At 35.4% G+C, this 25,738-nt stretch overlaps 1 protein-coding gene across 8 annotated transcripts; it reads right to left on the bottom strand.

Annotated features, from left to right (window-relative positions):
* Nucleotides 1-4,840: 4,840 nt before the first annotated feature.
* LOC110801250 (uncharacterized) lies at nt 4,841-25,375 on the bottom strand. 8 transcript variants are annotated; one of them, XR_008926462.1, is made up of 13 exons: nt 25,165-25,366; nt 23,826-24,133; nt 22,629-22,806; nt 22,328-22,507; nt 22,052-22,132; nt 21,792-21,955; nt 20,304-20,440; nt 18,548-18,663; nt 18,228-18,472; nt 7,402-7,515; nt 6,177-6,412; nt 5,742-5,784; nt 4,841-5,056 (listed from the first exon to the last, which is right to left on the bottom strand). XR_008926462.1 is itself a non-coding variant. In XM_022006590.2 (11 exons), exons 2-11 carry the CDS (start codon nt 24,053-24,055, stop codon nt 5,030-5,032), a joined length of 1,401 nt encoding a protein of 466 aa, XP_021862282.1. In that variant the 5' UTR covers nt 24,056-24,133; nt 25,165-25,375; the 3' UTR covers nt 4,841-5,029. The 8 variants fall into 8 exon arrangements, 4 of the variants coding, with proteins under 4 accessions (XP_021862282.1, XP_021862283.1, XP_021862281.1 ...); XR_008926465.1 differs by having other exon boundaries at nt 7,402-7,501; XR_008926463.1 differs by lacking the exon at nt 5,742-5,784.
* Between the last annotated feature and the right edge of the window lie 363 nt (nt 25,376-25,738).

Below are 25,738 nucleotides of genomic sequence, written 5' to 3'. Positions count from 1 at the left end.
TAATTAATTATGAAAATCAAATTAATTCTAAATTATTCTAATTTTCAACAAATTAATCATAATTACAAATTAGATTGCATAATTAACAAGACTAGGCATTCAAACTTGTTAAACATATGCAGTAGGTCAATCAAAAATTCAAGATTTATCAACAGGAATCGCAAATATTTAATTTAACATCTTAAATTTACGAAATTTTGCATTCGAAAAACTAAAACCTTCGAAAAGTCATAGTTAGGCTTCGAATTTGAGAATTCTGGGTTCGGCAGAAAAATACTATTTTTGTCAAAATTTTAGAATGCCTTTTACATGCGGAATTGACACAAAAATCACTCAATTCGGATGAGTAATGAAGAAACTGCCGAAAAACTGCGTACATATAATTAAATAAACGCAATTTGCAATTAATTAACAATTACGAAAATTAATCACCCCTTTTAATTCTTGCAAATTTGTAATATTTAACCATGTTCATGCAATTTAGATTATGAAAATAATAAGGGGCTCGTGATACCACTATTAGGTTATGATACATATGACATTACATAGATCATGCGGAAACAACCATTAACCCAGGAAACATATTATTTACACATAATCATTTAGCATAGTTTAGATGCATACTCTTTGTTGCGTGCCTTCCCTAGCTGCGCCCGAACCGAACAAGAACAAGTCTTTTAGGACTCCAAGTGTCGTCCCTCCGTAGAAAGTCCACAGCACGTCCGGATCCGCCTTAAGATTGACCAACTAGAATCGCCCTTAAGGTACTCAGAAAATTCGGCACTTTTGGGGCAAGATGGGTGTTTGAATTTTCTCTCAAAAAAACTCACTTTTGAATACTTTGAAACTTGTGTATAAATTATGACCCCTAGGCCTTTATTTATAGAGTTATGGAAAAGGAATCGTAATCCTAGTAGGATGCGAATTAATTGGAATTAGAATTCTACATGAATTCTACTTAATCAATTTATCCAATAGGAATAGACATTTAATCATACACTGACTCTTGCAGATTCAGGAATCTCGCATGAGCTCAAACTCACACACACACGGCAGCCACAAGGGCTGCCCACGCATGCGAGCAGCAGCCCACGCAGCGCGGCCCACGCATGCGTGGCCTTGTGCGCGCTGGGCTGTGGCGTGCGTGCTTGCTGGGCGACGGCCTGGCTTCGTGCTGGGCCTTCGTCCGGCAGGCCTCGTCCGATGCTAATTCGTACGATACGCTTCCGATTAAATTTCCATTTCCGGAATCTATTTCCGATACGAACAATATTTAATATTTCCGATTCCGGAATTAATTTCCGTTTCGAACAAATATTTAATATTTCCGTTTCCGGAATTATTTTCCGATTCCGGCAATATTTCCGATTCTGACAATATTTCCGTTTCCGGCAATATTTCCGATTCTGGTAATATTTCCATTTCCGGCAATATTTCCGATTCTGGTAATATTTCCATTTCCAATAATATTTTCCGATACGTACCATGTTTCCGTTTCCGGCAACATCTACGACTTGGATAATATTCATATTTCCGATACGATCCATATTTCCGTTTCCGGCAATATCATCGTTTCCGGAGTATTCATTTCTTGCCTGTGACGATCTTAGCTCCCACTGAAACCAAGATCCGTCGGTTCCGAATATTCATAGATGGAGTATTTAATACCATTAAATACTTGATCCGTTTACGTACTATTTGTGTGACCCTACGGGTTCAGTCAAGAGTAAGCTGTGGATTAATATCATTAATTCCACTTGAACTGAAGCGGCCTCTAGCTAGGCATTCAGCTCACTTGATCTCACTGAATTATTAACTTGTTAATTAATACTGAACCGCATTTATTAGACTTAACATAGAATGCATACTTGGACCAAGGGCATTATTTCCTTCAGTTTAGACTTTGAGTTTAATTATCATGTGTAGCTTCATCAGAAAACTTGTTGTTATGTCTTGAAAAAAAATGCATGTACTCATATGATTCGTCGATGGATGATGAAAGAAAATGCATGTACTGATACTCATATCTTTAAACTTAAAAAATCATAGTTAAAGGTGAAGAAAAACATCAACAATTTGATCTTTTCATGACCAATGTGATCCCATAAAAATGGTTTGCCACAATTAAAAATTTGTTTTATTTGCTCTTGACAAGAATCGAACACTGGCACACACAGTTAGAGTATATGTTATATCAGTAGAGTAGTGACCATTGTAGCAAATGGTATCAGCATGTAAGTCATTGCAAACATAAATCTTTTAATCTAATTTTACCGAGTTTGAGAATTCTAAATATGATTTATGTAAAGGTGAAATGATCCTTTATAATCGTAGATAATATTATAACACATTCATGTGTTCTAGCTATTTTTTCTAATCTTTGTGGTGGGTCATAATTTTGTATTATAACAAGAAGTAAACAACTTACTCAGTAGATGTTTATGAAAATGTTAGGAGTTACACTTCTATTTTACTTGAGTTTATTTTTGTTTAAATTTAATTTCTTCAAAAGTTATATAATCTTGTGTAATCTTAGCCAAACTTAGTAATTAAAGGCTAACTCTTCGAAGTTTGGTCTAAACAATTCATTTACAACGTACGGAGTTAGATTTTTGGATAACGTAACTATTTTACAGGTTTAGACATACGGTAATAAAAATTTCATTTGGAGATTGGTAAACATTTTCTGGTATCATTAAGTTTTATTGTAAGCTTTTGTGTAATCAAAAAAATATGTAGTATATAGTTTTTAAAAAATAAATTATATTTTTAACAACCAACTCTTTTTTGATAGTGAGGTAAATTAATTATCAGATAGTCCCTATAAAGATAACGATTTACCAAAAAATCATAGTTAAAGGTGAAAAAAATATTCAATATTAAGTTTGATGTTTTATTACTAAAATGATCCCATAATTTGGTTTGTCACATTTAAAAATTTGGTTATTTTTTCTCTAGTCAAGAATCAAGCACGGGTTCTCGCAGTTAGATCGAGTAGATGTTATAGCAGTGTAGTAGTGACCCCCTTAGCAAGAGGGATCAGCACATATGTCATTTCAAACGAAACTTTTTAATATAATTTTACGGAGTTTGAGAATTCCGAATAAGATTTCTTTAAAGGTGAAATCATCCTTTTTAATCGTAGATAATAATACAATATTCGGTCCTAATTCAACAAGGGGTTATTGGCAAAAAAAGCTTTTTTTAATTATATTTTTACTAGGAAGTACTCCGCGTGTTTTTTCAATGAAAATTAAATTTTATAAGTATGTATTTTAATATGTGGGATCATTTTATGTATTATGAAATCTAAACATTCGCTGCTTATAAAACATTATCTATATTCTCAAAATCTCAAATATATTATATATTTTCTAGCACAAATGGATGTGCTGATACCCCTTGCCAAACTGGTTACAACGAAATTTATATGATCATCTTTACACTTACCCTAGACCTGCGTTCGATCCTTTACATGTGGATCTTTTTTTTTCCTTTGGGCAATTGTTGTTTTATGTTATTATTGTTTTTACGGTTTCTTTTTAGTATTTACGGAATCATAATAAACAATACTTCTTTCTTTATGTATTGAATCTTTTTATGGGATCATTTGTGAGTTTATTCATAAATTTTATCAATTTTGTTTATATTTTCATCCAGTTATATGGCAGTAACGATATGATATTTCGACAATATATGATGTGGACTGTAATGACAGATGCGTGAAACGAACAATCTTTTGCATATAAAAAACTATTAGATGTAGTTTAAGCTTCAGATATTATGAATAATATAATGATTTTTCAAAAAATATATTTGTTGTAAACAATGAAGTTTAGACTTTGAGTTTAATTATCATGTGTAGCTTCATCAGAAAACTTGTTGTTATGTCTTGAAAAAAAATGCATGTACTCATATGATTCGTCGATGGATGATGAAAGAAAATGCATGTACTGATACTCATATCTTTAAACTTAAAAAATCATAGTTAAAGGTGAAGAAAAACATCAACAATTTGATCTTTTCATGACCAATGTGATCCCATAAAAATGGTTTGTCACAATTAAAAATTTGTTTTATTTGCTCTTGACAAGAATCGAACACTGGCACACAGAGTTAGAGTATATGTTATATCAGTAGAGTAGTGACCATTGTAGCAAGGGATATCAACACGTAAGTCATTGCAAACAAGCATATTTTTATCTAATTTTACCGAGGTTGAGAATTCTGAATGTGATTTTTTTAAAAGGTGAAATGATCCTTTTCATCATAAATAAAGTTTTAACATTGTGTTTTCAAATTTTGGTGGTGGGTCGTCATTTTGCGTTTTAACAAGAAACAAACAACTTAGATGTTTATGAAAATGTTAGAAATAACGTATCTGTTTTACTTGAGTTTGGTTTTATTTAAATTTAATTTCTTCAAAAGTTAAATGATCTCGTGTAAACGTAGTCAAACTTAGTTAGTTATTTAAATCTAGCTCACTAGTACGGAAAAGGCTTCTAGTGACGCTTTATAAATGTCTATTACGACGCATAAAATCGCCGCAAGTGCTTTTACCGACGCTTTCAAAAGCGCTTTGTTTGCCTGTGCCGCTACCCCCTATTACGACGCTATTCTTTTGCATAGGTAAAACTTATGATTAGCGTCGCTACAGACTTACTACGCTTTTAAGCGCCGCCAGAGATCTAATTCACGTTTTCCACTACCGTACCTTTTGGAGTACACTAAAAGCGTCGCAAGAGCTCACTAATAGTGTCGTAGAAACTTAATTTTTATGGTAAATGATAAATAACTTGTAAACTAAAAAAACTCATTCTACAAACACAAATGAATTGGAAGAACAAAATTCTATTGGATGATAAATAACTAACATTGTTTTACATGTTTCTAAAACTTACGAACCAAAAAGTGAATCAAGTACACCATCCAAATATCCTTGAAGACAAAATTCTAAAATATACAGTAGCTTAAACTAAATTGAAACATAAATACTCTTAATCTGTCATTTCTCATCCACATTCAGTTTTCAGTTTGAGAATTTTAGAACATTAACCTGCAAAAAAAGAAAAAAAAAAAAGAAATTATAAGTACTTAATAATAACAATTACTTGGAGACGGATAAATTGCAAAAAATTTGGGTACATCTCCATATAATAGGAAGAAAGAAACAATTTTGGACAAACAATTACTCTCGATTGTCAAACGAAGTATCAATATCTAAATTCTAATCAAGACAGTTACAAAACACAGTCAATATACTGCATACAGTGTGTTGATAAGAAAAAAATGCAGAATCTTGAGGAATAGTCATATAGAAAAGTAATTAAAGAATTCTGTAAACTGCCATAGGGGCCTAGGGGGATTATTATGCATTATAAGGTACGAGAATTTTAACTAGCACAAACAACACAATCTTCTGAGAAACCTGCCAAAATATTCAGTAATAAATGTGTGAAGCCAAGAATTTTTTAAACATACTGTAATTAAACTTCTTTGTCCCTGGTACCTACCGATGAGTGATGATAAAGAGCTGTTGCCATCTTATTAACATCACAACTAGTTGCTCTTCCGAAAACCACAGGGTTACAAAAATCTCGTGAAGCATATGCAATTCATGTAAAGAATGTAATCACTCTCAATTCATGAATTGAAGACATTACGACACTTTTCAAATTAACACCGGTTATTAGCTTACTACTACTTTGATAAGAAGCTGGGATTAATCAAAGGTCGAGTACCTGGAAATAGGCCAGTGCCACAGTCCCCCCTTTAACTGAAATCCTGCTCAATACCAAAAGAATCCCCTTTAACAATCCAATCCCATATTTATCATCCCACTTCTAAGCAGTACGGATATTTAGAATAAATGGTAAAACTGAAGTGAAAACATTTGTTGTGGATAGAGAAAGAATCAACAGTAAGCTTACTCAAGTAGTCATTGAAATAGGGTGTTAACTGACCCGCTTATTCAAATATAGAACCCTGTGGACAATCACTAAGACTGTTCTTTGGCTTTTGCATAGTGATCAATTAAATAAACCAAACTAAAATAAATTGTGCGTGGTTGAAACCAAACCTATGAGAGACACAAGCACCTTCAACAACACAAGCACCTTCAACAACACACTCTCAAATAAAAAGCTTAAGAACAGATGAGTAGAGAGGCATAGTACCTTATGTAGTCCGATATGCCTAACTTCCCATGTAGTAGCCAAAGTAACCAATCTGCTTGATGTAAGGCTAATTTCTCGAAAAAAAAAATCTTGAACCCAAGCATCGCAACCAAATCACCGACCAAAATCCGATCAATCCTTCGATCAAAACGCCGAAGAGCGTAGAAACACACCAAAATCTATCGCCAATTTTCGGATTCTTGCAAAATAAATTGCTCCAAAATCTTCAAGAAACCCTAGAATTTGGGGATAAACTCAAGAATAAAAAATCATTTGATTCAAGGTTTCAAAGAAGATCTGTGAGTAAAATTAGAAGATAATTGGGAAAATTGAATCCCTAATTAATCGAATTCAAGCCCAGTTTGAGAAAAAAATATAATTGGGAAAATTAAATCCTTAATTAATCGAGTTTGAGCCAATTTGAGAAAAAAAAAATGAAGCAGAAAATTTGGGGGAAAATTGATGAATTGGTAATTTGATTTGAACGAATTAGTAATTTGATTTGAACGAAGGAAAGAGTTTATGAAAAAAAGAAGGAAGGAAAGATTTTTCTGGTTATTAATGGCAGAAATAAAAAACGTAGAAGATGAGAGAGGTGATGTTTTTGGCGCTCAACCAAATTATCCCGCTCAGCAAGAGTGTTATGGCGCAAATCAGTGTGAAAAAATACCGCCCAAAATCTCTTTTTTAGTTTTGCTTTCCCTCTCTTTTTTCAGTGGATTATTTGAGGTGTCTAAATATGAGTGGTGGTGTGCAAGATGCCTTTGTACACCATGTGTACCTCTAGCCTTTTCCACTTTTATTTGTACTTTATCAATAAACAATTATCTACTTTTTCCTTTCCCAAAAAAAAAACATGCTCAATCATTACCTCTTACACACAATTCAGTTTTATTAAATCCCGCGTAAATGTCCAAAGTGGACACTTATTTAGGAACGGAGGGAGTACGAAATACGGCAAAAAATAGAGGAGCATTATGATGATGTTATTGCCAAAGTATATACTTGCTGTTAATTTCACTGGTAGGTGAAGATTGAAGAATATTCCAAATCTTTTGCTTCATGCTAAATCATTGTTTTCTTATTCCATCACTTGGATTCTTCTAAGTATGTCCTTATTATTCTCCAGTCCTTTCAAAAAGATAGCTGGTTTTCGAACTTAAAATGGCTAAAAGAAGACATTTTATGCTTTACAAATCAATTTCAGTGACATTGGTTTGCTTACTTCTTTCTGCTACTTTCGTCCTTCTTTGTTGGCTTCTTCCTTGTTTGGATTTTCATCTAATCATCTGTCTGTAAAGTTGTTCTCTTCTCTTTCGGATTACCTATAAAGAGATAACTAATCCAAAGTATAATCATTCTAACCAGTGTTAAGTGGCAAACAGTTAACTGTGGAGTAACATTTAGCCTCACACAAGCACACTCAACTTAATACTACCTCCGTCCCTAAAAACTTGTTCCAATTTCTTTGTCCACCCCTATGAGTTTGTCTTATACGATTTATAATACTTATCCCGTTCGTTTTTACTCTTACTTTCACGCATGTCAATTTACAACTTCTAATATCTTTAACTTTCTTTAAACAAAAACTATAAAAAGTTGATATTTTGAAAATACACAGTGAGACGAATCTAACGTGATCCATATGACTATGTTTTATCTTACCTATGAATCACCAACAATAATCAAGGTATAATATGCGAATAATGTAAAAGTACAAACGTTGCGAGTAAAACGAACGGGGAAGTATGTGGACTTCACATGTCTAGCAAAAAGACAAGACTATCAAGTATCATCCCAGTTGTTTTTCTTTTGCCTTCTTTTTTAACAAAGTGAAAAGTGTGATTTAAATCAATCTTTAAAAGACGAAGAGAGTATTATTGTGTATCAAACGTCTACAGTTGCTGCATACAGAAGAGGAACATCATAAGATGCTTTCCTAGATTCGTGCAGTGTGTTTTCAAAGTAGAGGTAAACAAACAAAAGCTGTATGTCTTTTCTTCATGCAATTCCATGTCTAAAGGAACCATTAATACAAAACTGGCTCATCAAAGCACCTCCTGTTTATTGTATATAATAAGTCAATCATTGTATTCTGCATCAGAAAAGGGTATGGAGTACTCCGTACTATTTATCACCCATATCATCTGCATAAGATTAATTGTGTACATCCAACCCCTTATCCCAATTTTGTCGGGAGTCTTAAGGGTCGTTTGGTATGAGAAACATATATGGATAAATGTAGAGATGAAGATGGAAATTTCATCAATTTTATCTGTCCCTTGTTTGGCATAAACAATGGTGCTATAAGAGCATGAGCAATGGCGTTATAAAAGGACCATTGTGGCAAAATATGACTTGTAGCTTTGTAGAACCATTTAGCTCTCTAGAGCTACAAGCTTTGTAAATTTCAAGTGCTCTTAAACAATCTCATTGTGAGATAAGAATAGATGTGTGATCCCCTAAAATCAAAAAGGTTGTAATTTACTATGGTGAGAGGTTGTATCTTAGCTTGAGAAGTTGATGTGGCAAAACAAAAAAGTAAAAAGTTATTGCTTGCTATGGTTCATGCTCTAATATCCAATTCTAAGATGATTGTCAAAAATGACAACCACCATAATATTTTGGTGAAACTGATAGCCATCCAAAAAACAATTTTTTTTTTTTTTTTTCTTTTTCCAAATTCTTTATAGAACTTATAAAGGATATATTTTATTTTTATTTTGTGTGTGTTTTTACCACCTACAGAAAATCTGAATTTGTGTTTTACCACCTAAAATTCTCAAACTTTAATCTTACACCTTTTTTTTTTGTTTTACCACCTTTCAATAGCAAAGTTTGACGGAATTGTTATTGGGCCCACTTCAACGGCTAGTGTAAAATTTCCCTTGCAAAAATACCCGATGTTTTTAAGCATGTTGTATAACATAGTTTGTACTTTGATTAGAGATTTGAAGTGCAAAATAGGTGGTGAGAATTGAAGAGGAGTAAAGAAGGTGAAAAATTGAATGAGGAGGAGTAAAGAAGAAAATCGCATAAATTGGGTAAAGAATTGGGGGAAAACTTAATTTGTGGGCTCCACAATCGGTGCCGTTAGCTTTCCCGTTAAAACGTGGTAAAATGAACTCTTTTATTTTTTTAGGTGATAAAATAAACTTTTGAGATTTTTAGGTGGTAAAACACAAATTCGAATTTTTTAAATTTCCTTTTATAAAGGATGAAAAATGTATTTAAAATCAGTTATTTTGTTTTTGTGAAAATAAAAAACAAACCAATAATGTGGGAAAAAATTAGGCATGAATCAATATTTGGTTCTCAATTTTTAAATATATTTTCTGCAAATTAAGTGTATTTTTTGTTTTAGATCTACAAATAGTCGGTAGTGTAGTTTGTCATTTTGTTTAGTTCACAACTATTCCTCGACACTTTGAGGTCATGAGACTATGAGAGTGCTAAGGAAAAGATGACCATTGCGTTCATAAGGAAGAAGATGATGAACAATAGCTCATTCTAAATTTATTTCCGAAATATGGCAGGTTGGACATAACTGACGAACCATCAATTGTAGTAAATAAATATTGGTACTGGCCATACATAGTGTAGGAAATTACCAAATCTATTGATGATAATAAAAAACCCGGATATTGAATCTAATATATAGTTCGTATTAATCTGTGGATGGATTCGGAAACCACACCCCCAGTTCAATTCGGATGCAAGTTTTACGACAATTCACTATCTATCTATATATTATAATAAAAGAGAGGAAATCAATGTAGTGATAATAAATGTCACTCTATGATTCGTCTCTCTTTTAATATAAATAAATATTTTTTTAAATTATCTCAACCAAATTTATAGAATATATTTATAGAATAATGTCAAAATTTTAATTAAAGAAGGTAAATAACAATTTGATCTCAAAGATAAAATGGTAACTATAATTAGTGAATGTAAACAATATACTCGATATATTTATGTTAAGTAGTCGATCATATTAATATCAAAATTTATGTTAGGTATTTAAATGTTACAGAGTATCTTTTACATTCATTTGTTAAGAAGTTGTATACACGTTAATTTCTTAAATTCACACATTTCTATACGAAAAGAGAGGGTACCTCAATGTGGTGTTGATACGTGGCATTTTTTTGTTTACTTTTTATCTTTAATGCTTAAATGTATATCATTTGTATTACTAAATACACGATCTATATTATTGAATATTTGGTATAAAATAATCTCTATTGACTATTTACTTTAAAGCTAATAATGACTTCTATTTTTTTCACAAAGATATAAATTATGGAAACTATTATTGACAAAATATATGTACATTACAAGAATAATGTACTCATTTGACACCTTTTATTTGGTAACTAGCTAACAATAAGATATTTAACAAAAACTTAGGACTAAATTAACTTATGAAATACATATGCTGTATTAAATGTATTTTTAATTGGTTGCTCAAAAATTATATTTTCTTGATTTTCTTAACAGTAAAGCTATAATAAAAATAAATATACTAGAGTGTATGTTTGTTCCAAATGGATATGCATGCGTACTACGGGATATGTACAGTGCGTAGTAAAATTGTATCTTTTTTGCTAATGTAAAATTAGAGATATAAATGATACAAAATGTGCATTGTCAAACATGAAAAATAAAAATTGGAACATCATTATGAAATAGATGGAGCATAATATAATAGTTGCAACTATTATTTACAAAAATATATAAAATAGTATTTTCTCTGTTTCTTTTTATTTGCAATAGTTTCCTAAAATAGAAAAATCACAATACTTGCAACACACTATAAATGAAAAACTATTTTTTATGATTCGACATTTCACCCTTATTTTACTCTCTTTATTAACTACTAATCTCTCATACAGTCATACGCCAAATAAAATAATAGAACCTCTTTTCATTATTACTCTTGTATTAAAGAAGTTTAATTCCTTTTTCTTAAAGTGTGAAAAAGAGTATGTTCCATCTATATAAAAAAGGATGATGTATATCTCAAAAAAATCAATTCCCTACTCTTTCACATGTCATTTATCCAATACTCACTTCATCACCTTATTTGCCCCATAATCATATTTGAGATGTCCCTTTGAGATTACTCCATACATTAAACGGAAAAATTCCCTACTTGCTCTTCTTTATCTCTCTCTTCATATGACAACTTTATCAACTCATGTGCACATTTTAAACTCAATTTTTAATAAAGTGAATTCTAGCTATGGAGCAATCAAAAGGGTCGGAAAAAGTATATACGAAAGTTAATCGAAGGTAAAGTGTGGATTATTTATCACATATAGAAATGTCAGTTTAATTATCGGTGGGTGAGTTTTTGGAAGGCCCCTACACAACCACACCAAGTGGGACGGAATGTTTAATTAGGTGGGTGATGCGGATAGAAAATGTGTCCGCAACGGGTGACAAGGCAATGATGGATTTTAGATTGAACTCTCCCGCCTCACATTTCCTTCATCTAATTGATTATGGATATCAACTTTTACTACTAACCTACATATTATAACATTTTGTTTATCATTAAATTACTCCAATAAGACAACTAAATTGTCAAATACTCATAATCGTCCTTGGCTTCTAGCTGGAGACTTTAACGACACAAGGTTTCCCTCTGAACGTAATTCTTCATGCTATGAAACCACGAGAAGGTCTGCAAGATTCAATGAGTGGATAGAAGATATGGATCTAATTGAGCTCGAATTCACACGAGCAAGCCATACTTGGGCTCGTGGACACACTCCTGAAAAAGGCATAGTGGTAGACTTGATAGAGCCTTATGCAACAGTGAATGGGGACTCCGTTTTGAAAGGGCAAAAGCCAAACATCTACCGGCCACTCAATCGGACCACTGCCCCATATTTATTTCCCCTAATGGGTTTGCCCCAATGCAGTTAATCAACCGTCCATTTACATTCCAGGCCACTTGGTTTACACACGAAAATTTCACAGAATTTATAAGTAGTAAGTGGAATAACCAAACTGCACTAATCCCAACCGCATATTTATCAGAGGAGTTGCAAGTTTGGAACAAACAAGTGTTTGGAAACATTTTCAAACAAAAAAGGCTACTACTAGCACGACTGGATGGGCTCCAAAAAATTCTCTCCTCTCGTTCTGATAGAGGTCTTCTAAAGTTAGAGGCAAAGATTCGAAGGGAGCTTGATATGATTCTGGATAGGGAGGAGCTTTTATGGTACCAGAAATCGAGGGTAGAGTGGTTGAAGAATGGAGATTGAAACACTACGTTCTTTCATATGAATACGATTGTACGTCGTTGGAAAAATAAAATTACTGCAATAAAGGGGGATGATGGTGAATGGATTAACGAGAAATCAGAAATCCAGAACCACATTGTGAGCTACTTCTCGAAACTGTTCACAGAAGAAGGCAATTCAGACCTATTTAGCATTCCACAAGATGTCTTTACAGAGTTGTCTACGAGTGATTGGACTCATCTATCTAAAGTTTACACCAAACCAGAAGTGGAGTTAGTAGTTAAACAAATGGGAAGCCTTAAAGCTCCCGGTCCAGACGGTTTCCAAGCTTTGTTTTTTCAAAAAAAAACTGGGAGCTCGTAGCTTCAAAGGTGTATGAGCTAGTCTTTGAAGTCCTTGAGGGGAAGGGCATTCCTGATAAACTGAATGAAACACATATTGTGTTGATTCCTAAAATAGATCATCCAGAACTCGCTTCTCAGTTTCGGCCCATCAGGCTGTGCAACGTCATTTATAAAGTGATAACAAAGGTGCTAATCAATCGACTCAAGCCAGTTTTGCCAATCCTGATTTCTAACACACGGGCGAGTTTCGTTCCGGGTAGGCAAATAACTGACAATATTGTCATAGTACAAGAGGTGTTGCATACAATGAGAAGAAAGCAAGGTTCGAAAGGTCTCATGGCAATCAAGATAGACTTCGAGAAGGCCTATGATACGCTTCGTTGGTCGTTCATTAGAGACACCATCCTTCAAATGAACCTCCCACTCCTCATGGTGAATGTCATCATGGAGTGTGTGACAACGACATCCCTTAGAGTTTTATGGAACGGAGAGCCATCCCATAGCTTCAATCCAAGTCGTGGCATTCGACAAGGTGACTCTCTCTCCCCATATCTCTTTGTCATGTGCATGGAACGGTTGTACCAAACTATAGAGGAAGCTATTGTTCTGAAAAAGTGGAAGCCGATCAAAGCTAGTCGCGATGGTCCTCTCTTATCAAATTTATTTTTCGCGGATGATATTATACTTTTCGCGGAGGCTAATGTTGACCACGCTGAAGTTATTCATGACTGCCTCGACCGGTTCTGCAAAGCTTCGGGCCAAAAAGTGATTCTGGCAAAATCAGGAGTCTATTTCTCCAAGAATCTTCCACTAGCTAAACAAGAAGAGATCAGCTCTGCCCTTGGAATGGACCGAACAGATGATCTAGGGATGTACTTGGGGATGCCTACGATCACTAGTAGAGTAACCAAGGAAACCTTTAGCCATCTTTGTGAAAAAATTGATCGTAGATTATCGGGGTGGAAGTCGAAATATCTTTCTTTGGCGGGTCGAATTACCTTGGCCAAATCTACAATTAACTCCTTGTCATACTACTCACTGCAAACGGCTAAAGTTCCACGGTCCATTTGTGATGATATCGACAAAAAGACTAGAAGGTTTTTGTGGGGAGGTAATGATGAAAAGAAAGGAACACACCTAATCTCGTGGGAGAAATTACAGCAACCACGAGAGTTAGGGGGCATTGGCATACAGTCAGCACGTCAGGCAAATTCAGCTTTCTTAACTAAGCTTGGGTGGAGAGTTCTTACGGAACCGCAAGCTCTATGGTCAAGGGTGCTCCGCTCAAAATATTGCAATGGTAGGTGTGATGTAGATATGTTCACCCCTAAAGCAGGAATGTCAAACGTGTGGCTGGGAATCACGGAGAATGCTGAGGTGTTGGGAGAGGGCACAAGAGTTGCAGTTGGTAATGGAGCTAGAACTTTGTTTTGGGATCATAAATGGGCCACCAAAAAGCCCTTATGCGACCTTGTAACGCAGCCCATACCGTTAGAATTGAGTGGTGCAACGGTCCAGGAAATGTGGGCAACTAATGACGGTTGAAAATGGGATGTGTTTGCACATTACCTAGACCAAGACACCCTTAAGCAAATTCAGTCATTTGAACTTAGAGTTGATGAATCTGTGGGTGATTTGGTTTATTGGCAAGGAACTACCAAGGGCAAATTCTCGATTAAATCTGCTCTACAAATAATGAGACATGAAACAGATGTGGTAGACGAGGAGTGTTGGGATATCATATGGAAAGCTCCTGTACAACAAAGAGCAAGAGCTTTTTTGTGGTTAACCTGCCATGATCGTATCTTAGGGAATGCAAACAGGTTCAAAAGACAGATGACAGATGACCCTAAATGCTTTATCTATGGAGAGGCCGAAGAGACTACTTTGCACATTCTAAGAGATTGCCCTGCGGCTCGCACCATTTGGAAAAAAGTAGGGGGGCCTGCTAACCACCCTACCTTCTTCCAAGCTCACTTGAAGCACTGGATCTCCTTCTCCTTCAACTGCAGTGGGGGTGGAGCAAATCATGGTGACATTTGGGCTACGTACTTTGGCACAACAGTATGGTGGTCATGGAGATGGCGTAACAGCCATGTTTTCAACCGCAACTTTGTCATGCCTCTAGATGTGGGTGCCTTTCTACAGATTAGAGTTGATGAGGCATTGCGTGCAGCAGCTGATGAAGAAAAAACAGCAAAGATAACCAAAGTGCAGAAATATGTGAGATGGAAATCCCCACAGATTGGTTGGTATGCCCTCAATTGTGATGGTTCAGCCAGGGGTGTTCCAGGCCCAGCAGGAGGGGGAGGTGTAATCAGAGATCACCAAGGTACTTTGGTTTCGGCATACCAGGCATATTTTGGTCACTGTGTGGCATTCAAGGCTGAGGTCTTGGCATTAATTAAAGGGTTGGAGCTGGCTAAGAACGTGGAAATCAAGAAACTTGAAATTCATATGGATAATTTGGCTTGCGTTCAATTTCTGAATAGCAAGGAAGTTGGTAGAGGATGCTGCGCTCATGAACTGAACCTGTGCAGAAGAATGATTGATGAGGAAGGATGGGAAGTGATAATAACTCATGTCTTTCGTGAGGGTAATAGGGCGGCGGATTGGCTTGCAAATCACGGCGTCTCGGAAGCTAGCAGGCTCCATATTTTAGATAACATTCCTATAGAGCTTAATCGTATTTTAGAAGAGGATGTAAGGGGTGTGGCTTTACCACGTCTCGCTCCTCCTTAGTTTCAGTTCTGAATTTTTCGTTTCTGTTTGTTGTTTGCTTTTCTTTAGAGTCTATCTCTGCACTTGAATCAAAAAAAAAAAAAAATCGTCAAATACTCTAAAAAGAGTTTTAAAATTAAAAACTCTCCTACAAAAAAAAAAAAAAACTCGAGTATAGGGTGGGGTTTAAGATGGGTTTGGATAAACGGGTGGCTGATGGAGCGAAAATGAATTTTGTTTTATAGATGGGTAACGTACATATCGTGAGTGGCGGGGATGAGAATGAATTTTGTAGATGGTTACGGGTGCGGAGGGACAATCCTGATCACGATTTGTTAGTATGAAAGGGGAAAGGTCTTTCACTTTGGGGTCGGTTGTGGGCATGGAGGGATTCAAACCTCCGACACCGTGGTTCATAGCCACGTGCTCTAATTCGTTGAGCTACAAGACCCACCCCGCTCTACTAAATCTGTTCTCGGGAGTATCTTGAAAAAAAGAACATTTCCTTACCCCGGCCACTTCGGGTTAAGAAGTTCTGAAAGCACGTAAAAGTCATATATAACTTAATAAAGTACGTGATATGTATAAGTGTTAAATGACCAAGTAACGTGGTATATTGTGGGGAGTACTAGATGGGTATGACTATCGGAATAAATGGTATAAAAAGATAAGTGGTGGTGTTGGGGTATAAGAGTAGGACGGAACTCGTGCAAAGGGGTCTAGATGTTGGTCGGGGAAGCGTATAACGCCGTTTTCTGCCCTTTTTGGAGGTGATTGGGAGAGTTGTGTGGTTGTCGGAATTTATTAAGCGGGGGGTTTAGGAAGGAGTTTTCTGGCTAGGGTGGGTTTAGAAAGTCATGTAAGGGGGGGGGGGATTGGAGGTAATTTTTTAAAAACAAATGTAATAAAAATGAACATGTGCACGTCACGTGTCGGTCAACGCTGAAAAATTGGCGTTGACCACCGGAAAATAGCATTTGGTCCTTATTCACAACAAAAAAACGAATTGGGCCCTATGTCACAACTTTTTTTTTAAAGGTCATTTGTCACAACTTTTTGTGTTTTAAAAGGTCATTTATGACAAATTTTCCTTATTATAATTTTGTTGTAACTTTATTTGAAGTTTGTTCATTAATATTATTATAATTCCAATTTGTTTTTGATTTTTTGAAAAATAAATAACTTATTTTAAATACATATTTCGTATTTTGCAAAATGATTTAATGAATTTTGGGACAAAAAGAGTAAAAGTAAAAAAAAGAAAAGGAATTTGGATGGCTAGGGTTGAGTTATTGCGGTGGTTGTCACTTTTGACAATCTCTAAAATTAGGACATTTGATTTAATGTTCGACCAATGTTCTCTTTGTGTAGTTGCATTTGATGCTTCAGAAGATTTTAGGTCAGCTAAAACTCTCTACCCCTTTATAGGTGTTTCGCATTTTGCAGGTCATTAGTGCATTTGCATGTAATATTATAACATAAAAACTTTGAAATGGGAAGCAGGAGATGACTCATATCTGGGTATGATTGTTAGAGTAATACGGAGTACAATCAATTAGTAGTTGTTTTAATTCTATTAATTTTGTTCATGTTTATAGAGAAACCATTTTAGTGGCTTATACTATGACTCATCTTAGCTCACTTTGTTTCTAAAGAGTGTGATAGGGGATTGTCCAAGTATGGTGCAATGTATAAAAAGGCTCAAGGTGCACCTAGGCGATTTGGAGTTTCCAGCGCCTAAGGCGCGCCTCATTGAAGTCAGGCGCCCTAATGAAAAGTTAAAAAAAAAATTTGAAAAAATGGTGTTTTCCTTAGAAGGTGTGCCTCAAGGTGCGCCTTTTTGCGTCTTAGGTACGCCTCATCAAAAATGCCTCGTCCAGACACTTCAAACGCCTTGCGCCTTAGAGCCTAGGCGCACCTTTTTGCGCCTTAGATGCGACTCATCAAAATCGCCTCGTTCAGACACTTCAAACGCCTTGCGCCTTAGAGCATAGGCGCGCCTTTTTATACACTGTTATGGTGAAGGATGTTCTTGCATCTGATTTTTCTTTGATTTAATAATGAAAGCTGGTGGCCGGAGCCGTTTCCCTCAAAATAAAACAAAAAAAATAAAATAGAAATGAAGTTCTTTCTACATGTTATCCGGGACAAAGTTGCTTCTCTAACTTGGTTGAAGTTGTTCCCTCAACTCCTCTCTCGAACTTCATCAAAACAACCAACATTCGAAAAGGATGTATCTCTGTGTTTTATTAGGCTATGTTACGGGATGGAAGAAGGGAGAAGCCAGGAAGGGGAAGTTAAAGGGATGTGGATTAAAGTATGGCGTCCTTCCCATAATTAAGTAAAATCGAGAACTCTTTAACACCCAAAATGAAAGCTATTTTTCACTCAAGTAAAATATTTTTACCACTTAATAGACCAAAAATGGGAAAAAAGAAATTTCTCCTAAAAAATGATTTTTGTTCCAACCTAACATAACTCTCATAGCTTTCCATGACTCTGCAACCTCCCCACAATCATTCCATCCACAGTAGCAATTTCTTTGTTACTGAAAAACAGTATGAAAAACCAGTATAGGATATGAACAGGATATTCCATCACACAAAACAGCACATCACATCAAATAAGTGATAACATGAATATATAATAACACATACGAATGATCCAGAGAACGAGTCAGAGAAGATAAATACAGTTTACAAAGAGGAATATAGTTGTGCGTATCTTACAGCTTAGATGCATGAGCAAACGTTTTACTGAAAGCAGTTGCAGCCTTTGAACCAGATGCACGGCCGAGGTGCTTGCAAATGAAATCTCCAGCCAACAAGAGCTTTTGCAAGTCGACTTTAGTCTCAATTCCAAGTCCATTCAGCATATAAACAACATCTTCGGTGGCTACATTACCAGATGCACCCTTGGCATACGGACAGCCACCTAGTCCAGCAATAGACGAGTCCACTGCACTGATACCCATCTGCAAAGTAAGAAAATTTTAGTTTCTTGATCTGTTTCCAAGCGTTGCTCAGCTAAATGAGAAGGGATTTCTTACTTGGAGAGAAAGGAAAATATTTGAGAGAGCTTGTCCGTATGTGTCATGGAAATGGACGGCAAGCTTCTCAATAGGGACAACATCTATAACAGCTTCAAGCATTGGAATAACAGTACCTAAACAGAGACAAGAAAAGATTAGCAAAATGATGCCCTACAAAAAGAAAAGAAAATAGAAATTAAGTGTTAAGAGTTGAAGACCAGAAGACCGCTTCATGTTCATGATAATGATCTTCAAGAAACTTGCTACTGACACATCTGCTGGTTTTCTAGTGACTTTAGAATAAAAGTGGATTGATAAAAGTACAAAACATTCTCCAGGGGAAAATCCATCTAATTGACAGATAATCTAAGTTATCTATTAACAGATATATGTGCATTATTCAAATACTAACTAAACACATCTAAATATCTGCACGATAAATGGTCATCAATCACAAGCTTATCTCACAGTGCCTCCTTTTCGGACATAATTCTCTTTCCATTTTCTCATATAAAACCTATTGAGGTGCTTTGATTGAGCATTTAGCCAGTAGAATTCTTAAAAAGGTATGATTCTGGAAAAGTTTACTTCAAAAATCTCTTGTTTGAGTGTCCTGTTTCAAAATTTCTAGTAAATCTGCTATCTTTCCTTAGTTCTTCACAATTCAAATCTGACAGCCCCTTTACCAGAACAAAAATGGCCAATAAGTAAACTTTTTGCCTCACTTAGGGCTTTTTCAGTCAATTACCCCCTCCTCTTTGTCTAAACCGTCCTTGTTGACTTTCTTTTGTCCAATTACAACCATTCTATTTAATAAAATAGAGATCTACAATCTAGAAACATTATAACTAGATTCATTTTGAATAGTACTTCCACATAAATATATACCGATGCTCTATTCCACATAAATATATACACTCCACCATTTCTTAATGTTAATATACTCTCTCACACCCACAGTTTTCGCTACTACACACTGTAACCAAAGGTTGGTAGGCATAAAACAAAAGAGGGAGTGTAAGAAACAACCATTAACTTTGATCTTAAAGACCACCAAAGGTCAGACGAATATTAGTAAGAGACAGAGCCAGACTATTGCAGACTCAACAAGAGGTTTCACATGCTCTTCCCCTCCTTCCACCCCGAAAAATAATGAGTAAATAAATTATAACAGCTTAACTGTTGCAGTCCACCACAATTTCCTCCAATCAAGGTACATAGGAACTTCTATCACCACCATGGCAAGGTTTTTTTGTTGATTATATGTGATATAGGCACATAGCTTGATGAATACATGTGAAAGTGCGACTCAAGTTCAGGGAAAGAATAATGTACCAAAAAAATAATGTAAAGCCAAGGAATTTAGTCAGTTTTGGTGGAAATTATTAGTAGTCACAAGAAATTTCCATTTAAGTCCCATGACTTCCTCAAGTATACCAGTTCCAGATCACCATAAAAACAGATAATGTGGAGTTTATAGATGAATGGGTATTGTGACTGAGAACTGATGATAGATAATGGACTAACTGGAAAAACTTGAAAAAAATGAACTTAATCAACAGGTTTATCAAAGATATGTGAGAAATTTTCAGTTGTTTGTACCCATTCTACTATAAGCTCCAAATGTCTTAGACGCTAAAAGATCAGACTACAACACTGCAATAATGGAGGCAAATTCAACAAAAAACAAATAACAAAACCCACGATTATGTAATGTGACAGATGATTCAACAAAAATCATCAAAGTGGGAATTTCAAGAATTGAAGGCCCTACCTGGAGTCCCAACTCCTATAGTGTCACCAAGAGAAATCTCGTAACAGCCCATGTCAGAAAGCTCTTTAGCAACATATGCTACTTGAGATGTTGAAACTGCTCCTTCAACTGGGCACCCGACAACACATGATATATATCTGTGAGAAAATTTTCAAGTATAAGCATGGTTCTTCTCTAGAATATGCATTACTTGTGACGTTATTACAGAAATAAGAGTAAGACAGACATATTTCTCAGTTGTAGATGGGAGGAAATTTTCTTGACAGAAAAGTATTGCAATTACATAAAAGTAGGGTCATAGAGTGCTAAAAACATCTCAGATTCTCAATCATTGAAGATTATCAATTCTCCATCAACCACAATCACAGGCAAATTACACAAACTACTACAGAAAATTTTGTTCCACCTTTACTCCACATAATAGGACATCAACATGTCAAACTTGTGGTATGCGCACTCTTATAAATGTCAGAAGAAGAAGAGGTTTTCTTTCGCTGTATACTTTCCATACTTTTTTCTGAGAACAATCTCAAATTTCCAAGGACAGGGCTGTTAACTCATACTTCCTCCGATTTTTAATACTTGTAACGATTGTGATTTTTACACTATTCACCTATTATACTTTGACCATTGTTGGTGATTTATATGTCAGATAAAACATAGTCATGTGGGATCTTGTTAGATTCGCCCTAATATGTATTTTCAAAATATGAACTTTTTATAATTTTTGCTTAAAGGGAATTAAAGATATTAATGATCAAAGTTGTGCATTGGCATGTGTAAAAGTGACAAACGTTGCGAGTAAAAATGATCGGAGGAAGTATCTTTTAGAGTACATCCTATTTTTGTTGGTCCTGGTGTTAAAGTTGTTTAAAACTCAATTTGTTTTCCGATCAATCCACAGGACAATTTTTTTCCAGAGTATACACATCTTTGAGTTCATGAATAAAGAGTCAACCCTAGAAACAGATCTAGCTACTCACATGATGAAATGATAATTGAACTAACTATTTACATGTATCTGTTAAATGCAATACTTCGTATATTATCAATTTAAAATAACAAACAGTAAACTAAGGGAAAGGTAAATATTGTTTAATGCACAAGCTCAGAGGTAAACACTTGATAAGCCCAAGAGAAGTTGGCATTTTAAAGTATACACCGCCTGAAACCTGAAAATCTCAATGATGCCACTAACCAAAGAGGAGGTCATACTGATTATTGAGCAAGTCTATGGTCTTGCGATGATCTATTTGCTACAAAGGATAGACACTGTTTTCTTTGTTTGTGATGTGAACAAAACAAATCTCAAGGGAGGGAAATTTGGCACACAAAAATATCACATCCAATACAGATAAGAAAGCTGCCGTGAAAGTTGGCTAACAAGCAGAGAAATTGCAAAATTAAAAACAGATGTACTCTACAAGCTTAGCCACACGTTATTTCCGTCAAAAAGATGAAATAATAAATCTGAACAGTGATACGCACCCACGGACAGGTAGAGAGAACTTTTCTGCAGCACTAGCAACATCACGGTATCGGATCAGACTCTCTTCAATAGTGCAATTAATATTTGATTTTGAAAAGGACTCTGAAGCCGAAGCAAACACAGCTACTTCCTTGGCACCTGCTGCTACAGCTGCTTCTAGACCCTATTTGTATGGGATCATGAATATCAATGTCAACCATCAGTCTCTCACAAAACTATCCCTTTGATAATTTGTATGCGCAACTGGAAAAGAGGTTACCTTAAGATTAGGGGTTAATACAGGAAACCTGCTACCTTGTACATTTTGGACAGCTTGCATTACAAACTTTGCATCCGCTAGCTGGGTTCAGAAGTAAAGAACAATGGGAAAAAAAATGACAGGAAAGAAGTTTTTATATGATCACAGCACTGAACCTCCTGGGCCCTGTCCCCAAAGGAAACCCATAGCCAGAAGCCTAAAGGAGAGGAATCGTACACCAGGCAAGAAACCCTATAAGCAATGATTACAAAACCAAATCAAAGAGAAGTTTCTTACTTGAGGAACCCATTTTGGTGACACGAAACTAGTGGCCTCAATAACAGGCAGACCGGAAAATGCAAGCATCTTTATCAACTCAATTTTCACATCAGTAGGTACTATGTATTTTTCATTTTGCAGGCCATCTCTGGGACCAACTTCTACTATCTTCACATATTTTGGTATCCTTTCCAGCAGCTGCACTGAAATAGATTACATGTTAAGCAATTACAGAAAACAAAGCGAAAAAAGGGGGGTCCAATTAATCATAGGTTAATCTTATAAAGCCAAATTGTGTGAAACATTGGACTCTGCATACCGTGTTCTTATATTTGGGGTAATTATCATTGCACTGGGAACTGTAGTGTCGAGTTTGCAAAACACAGGCATCATGAGGGCTTACAGCTACTCTGTGTCTCCCATGTAAAAAAGTGGATGAGCTCAACACATCCTCAGCAGCATTTCTCCTTGAAATGTTCGTTCTTATAATTTTACAACTGGATGAGGTGGAATTACAGAATAAGTTAGTTATGTTTAGGGTTATCATACCTCTGCATAAAAATATAAAGAACCTGAATAACTAAGTCACTAGCTTTCTGCCAGTATGATGCACGGGGATAAGACATAAGACCCTAGTTACAGAAAGCATAGTTTCAGAAAGAGACTTTATTTCTGCTATTGAAGAATGTAATTGGTGGTACAGGTCAGAAGTTTCTATCCAACAGGCTATCTGTTCAAGTTATGGAATGCTCTATGTTAGTCATTTGTTTCTATTCTTTCAAGTCAAATAGATAAGGAAGCACAATAAGTCAAGTCGTCAACAAATGGAGGCGCCACGGGGTGAGGTTTTGGAGAAGGCAACACCTGTAACTCTGTAAGAGGTGGGTAAAAGAGTCATAAGGTCACCCATGGGAAGAAAAATAGTTTACAAATAACAGAGTTGAGACCCCCAGAAAAGTAGTTACAAACAGTAGTTAGTGTAGCATAAATTATCCAAACAGGATAGCTACTGAATTACATTCACAAGGACCACAAAGTTCCCCATTATAGGGGGTGAATCCACTTACAATTACCCTAATGAAGATTACATGATAATTTTGAAACCGAAGTAATAGTAGATAGAATTAACAAGATTTATAAACCTAGTCAAAAGAGAAATAAGCACCATACTAGCATTCTTTAATTCTTTATGCTAGACCTGGGGTTTATGAAATAGGAGGAAAACAAGAGAATGAGACCATGACATTGGATAATTCTTCATAGTTTACTATCAAAATCATGATATCAAATTACATAATGAAAACGACTTAGGAAAATGAGTGAAGAAAAACATGTACGCATCAACATGTGATAATGGAATAAATCACTTGTAAAACAAATACAATCAAACATAAAAAATAAAAATAAATAAACGAATCAAAGTTTTTGGGAGCTTACACACACACCCCCACACACACACCCACACACACAGCTCTATCCAGTAATAATGAAGACAAAATCTAGCTCGTCAACTCACTTGTCAGCCGTTGGAAGCTGCTGAACCTTCCATCCATTGCAATATGTGTCACTCGTAGCTGAATCTTTAGCGGATAAACTGCCTGCAGACAAGAAACCACCTGATAAAACACCTATGTTTGCCTCCTTCTGAATCCGCAGTTGATCCTCCATGCTCATCGCTAATGAAGAATTAGAAGACGCAAAAGTCCTCTTCAACAAAGGTCTTCTCAGAACCTTTTGTAAATACATTGCAGATGCGGAACCAACAAATAAACCCAATGCTGTATCAACAATCCTTCTAAAATGTATAAACACCTTTCATCACCCCTGAAGCCAACATCAAAAAGACTATATAAAAAAGAAGCTAATAGAATATTTAAGTCTACTACTCCGACATGCAAGCAATGACATTTAAGCACATTGATATCTAAAACGACCAATTCACTAGAACTTCCTTTAGCAACCATCTCCAGCTCTGAGATTTCTCAAAATGATCATGTGACGTTTCTAGTAATCCAACCCCCCTCCCCCTCCTTGGAAAAATTCCTATTAACTCATCATAAACTTATGGATATTTTTAATGAGAAAATAACCTTTAAACACTTAATTCCCATCAAATGCAGGAATTTAGTGACCCAACCGCCACCCCCACCCTGTGGAAATTCTTGTTTACACGAAATTCTAATTTTGAAGGTTATATTCCTTTCGCATTTCCTCTTATCCGTGCATCTTTCTATGTGAAAACTAAAAAATTTACACTTATTCGTCCTTTTAGATGTATATTATGAACGTATAGAAGCAACTATCTATCAACCCAGAAACTCCTACGTGCACCCGTCTTACCCTCACACAGAAACTTATTGTGAGACAGGTAAATTAGAATCTATTCAACAGTCCAACACTAAAAGTCATCAGTCAAAATGAAAAATACTCTTAACTTTAGGCCGAATCAAAATCCACTTCTACTGAAAGCTTACGTTGAATGACAAATTTATCAAAATCACTTTACAGTTTTACGGGTAGGTTCATGACTTGCCCGCTAATTCAATAAAGGTTCCCTGCAATTAATCACCAATTAAATTGAAATTGTCTTTTGCATTGTCTAATTAGGTCATAAAACCATCACTTGATCACAAAAAATTAGAACTCCATTTTCTTAATTATGCACTCTCACAATCAAATCAATTTCGATCATTCAAAGAATTTATCTGGTATTCTGTGCAATTCAAAGAAAAATTTTAACAATAACAAAAAAAAAATCATTAAACAGAATAACAAACTGTATCAAAAATCCTTCTGAAATTATTTCTTCAATAGTTAAAATTGAAACAATGAAAAAAACAAGAAATAGAAATTACCAGTTTCTGGAAATTGCATAACAATCACAAAGTTTGAAGCTTTTGGAGTAATCAATAGTCTTCCAAGTGAAAATGAATCCACCGAAGAAGAAATAAAAATGCGGGTCAATTTCGCAATATTGATCAATTTCTCTGGTTTATGCGTCAGTGAGGGCGAGTTGGCCCGATTAGCATTGGGATAATACGGGTCGGGCTTATGGCATATTTTGTGTGCCTATTTATTGTGAAAGATAGAGTAGTATTTATTGGGGGGAGGGGGGGAGTTTTTTTTTCCAGAACTTCTCAAGAAGCTTGGAGAGAAAGTTAGCTCGTTGAGTGAAAGTGGTGAATTGTTTATGGGTAAAAGTGGAGAGAAACTTCTTTGAGTGGTGAATTGTTTGTGGGTAAAAGTGGAGTGGTGGGGGAGGGTTTATAAAGGGGAAGTTCCTTTCTCGTGGTTGGGGGGTCATAAAATCTATTTATAGCAAGTACACTCATATTTGGTAGAGAATTGAAGTTGTTAGGGTTTAAAATAAGAAAAGATAAAGAATTTAAGGATAATGTAAGCGAGGGAATCTTAGTTGAACTGGAACAC

Source organism: Spinacia oleracea, chromosome 1, assembly GCF_020520425.1.
Source record: "Spinacia oleracea cultivar Varoflay chromosome 1, BTI_SOV_V1, whole genome shotgun sequence".
Lineage (NCBI taxonomy): Eukaryota > Viridiplantae > Streptophyta > Magnoliopsida > Caryophyllales > Amaranthaceae > Spinacia > Spinacia oleracea.
The sequence above is the reverse complement of the archived record's forward strand: the minus strand, read 5'-3'. Positions and strand labels throughout refer to the sequence as shown.

Coding starts and splice junctions, on each gene's coding strand:
- LOC110801250 (XM_022006589.2), bottom strand. CDS start 24,055: ATGTATTTACAAAAGGTTCTGAGAAGACCTTTGTTGAAGAGGACTTTT. Junction 22,508..22,628: donor ACCCCAAATATAAGAACACG/GTATGCAGAGTC, acceptor ATTTCAGTGCAG/CTGCTGGAAAGGATACCAAA. Junction 21,956..22,051: donor TATTAACCCCTAATCTTAAG/GTAACCTCTTTT, acceptor CCATACAAATAG/GGTCTAGAAGCAGCTGTAGC.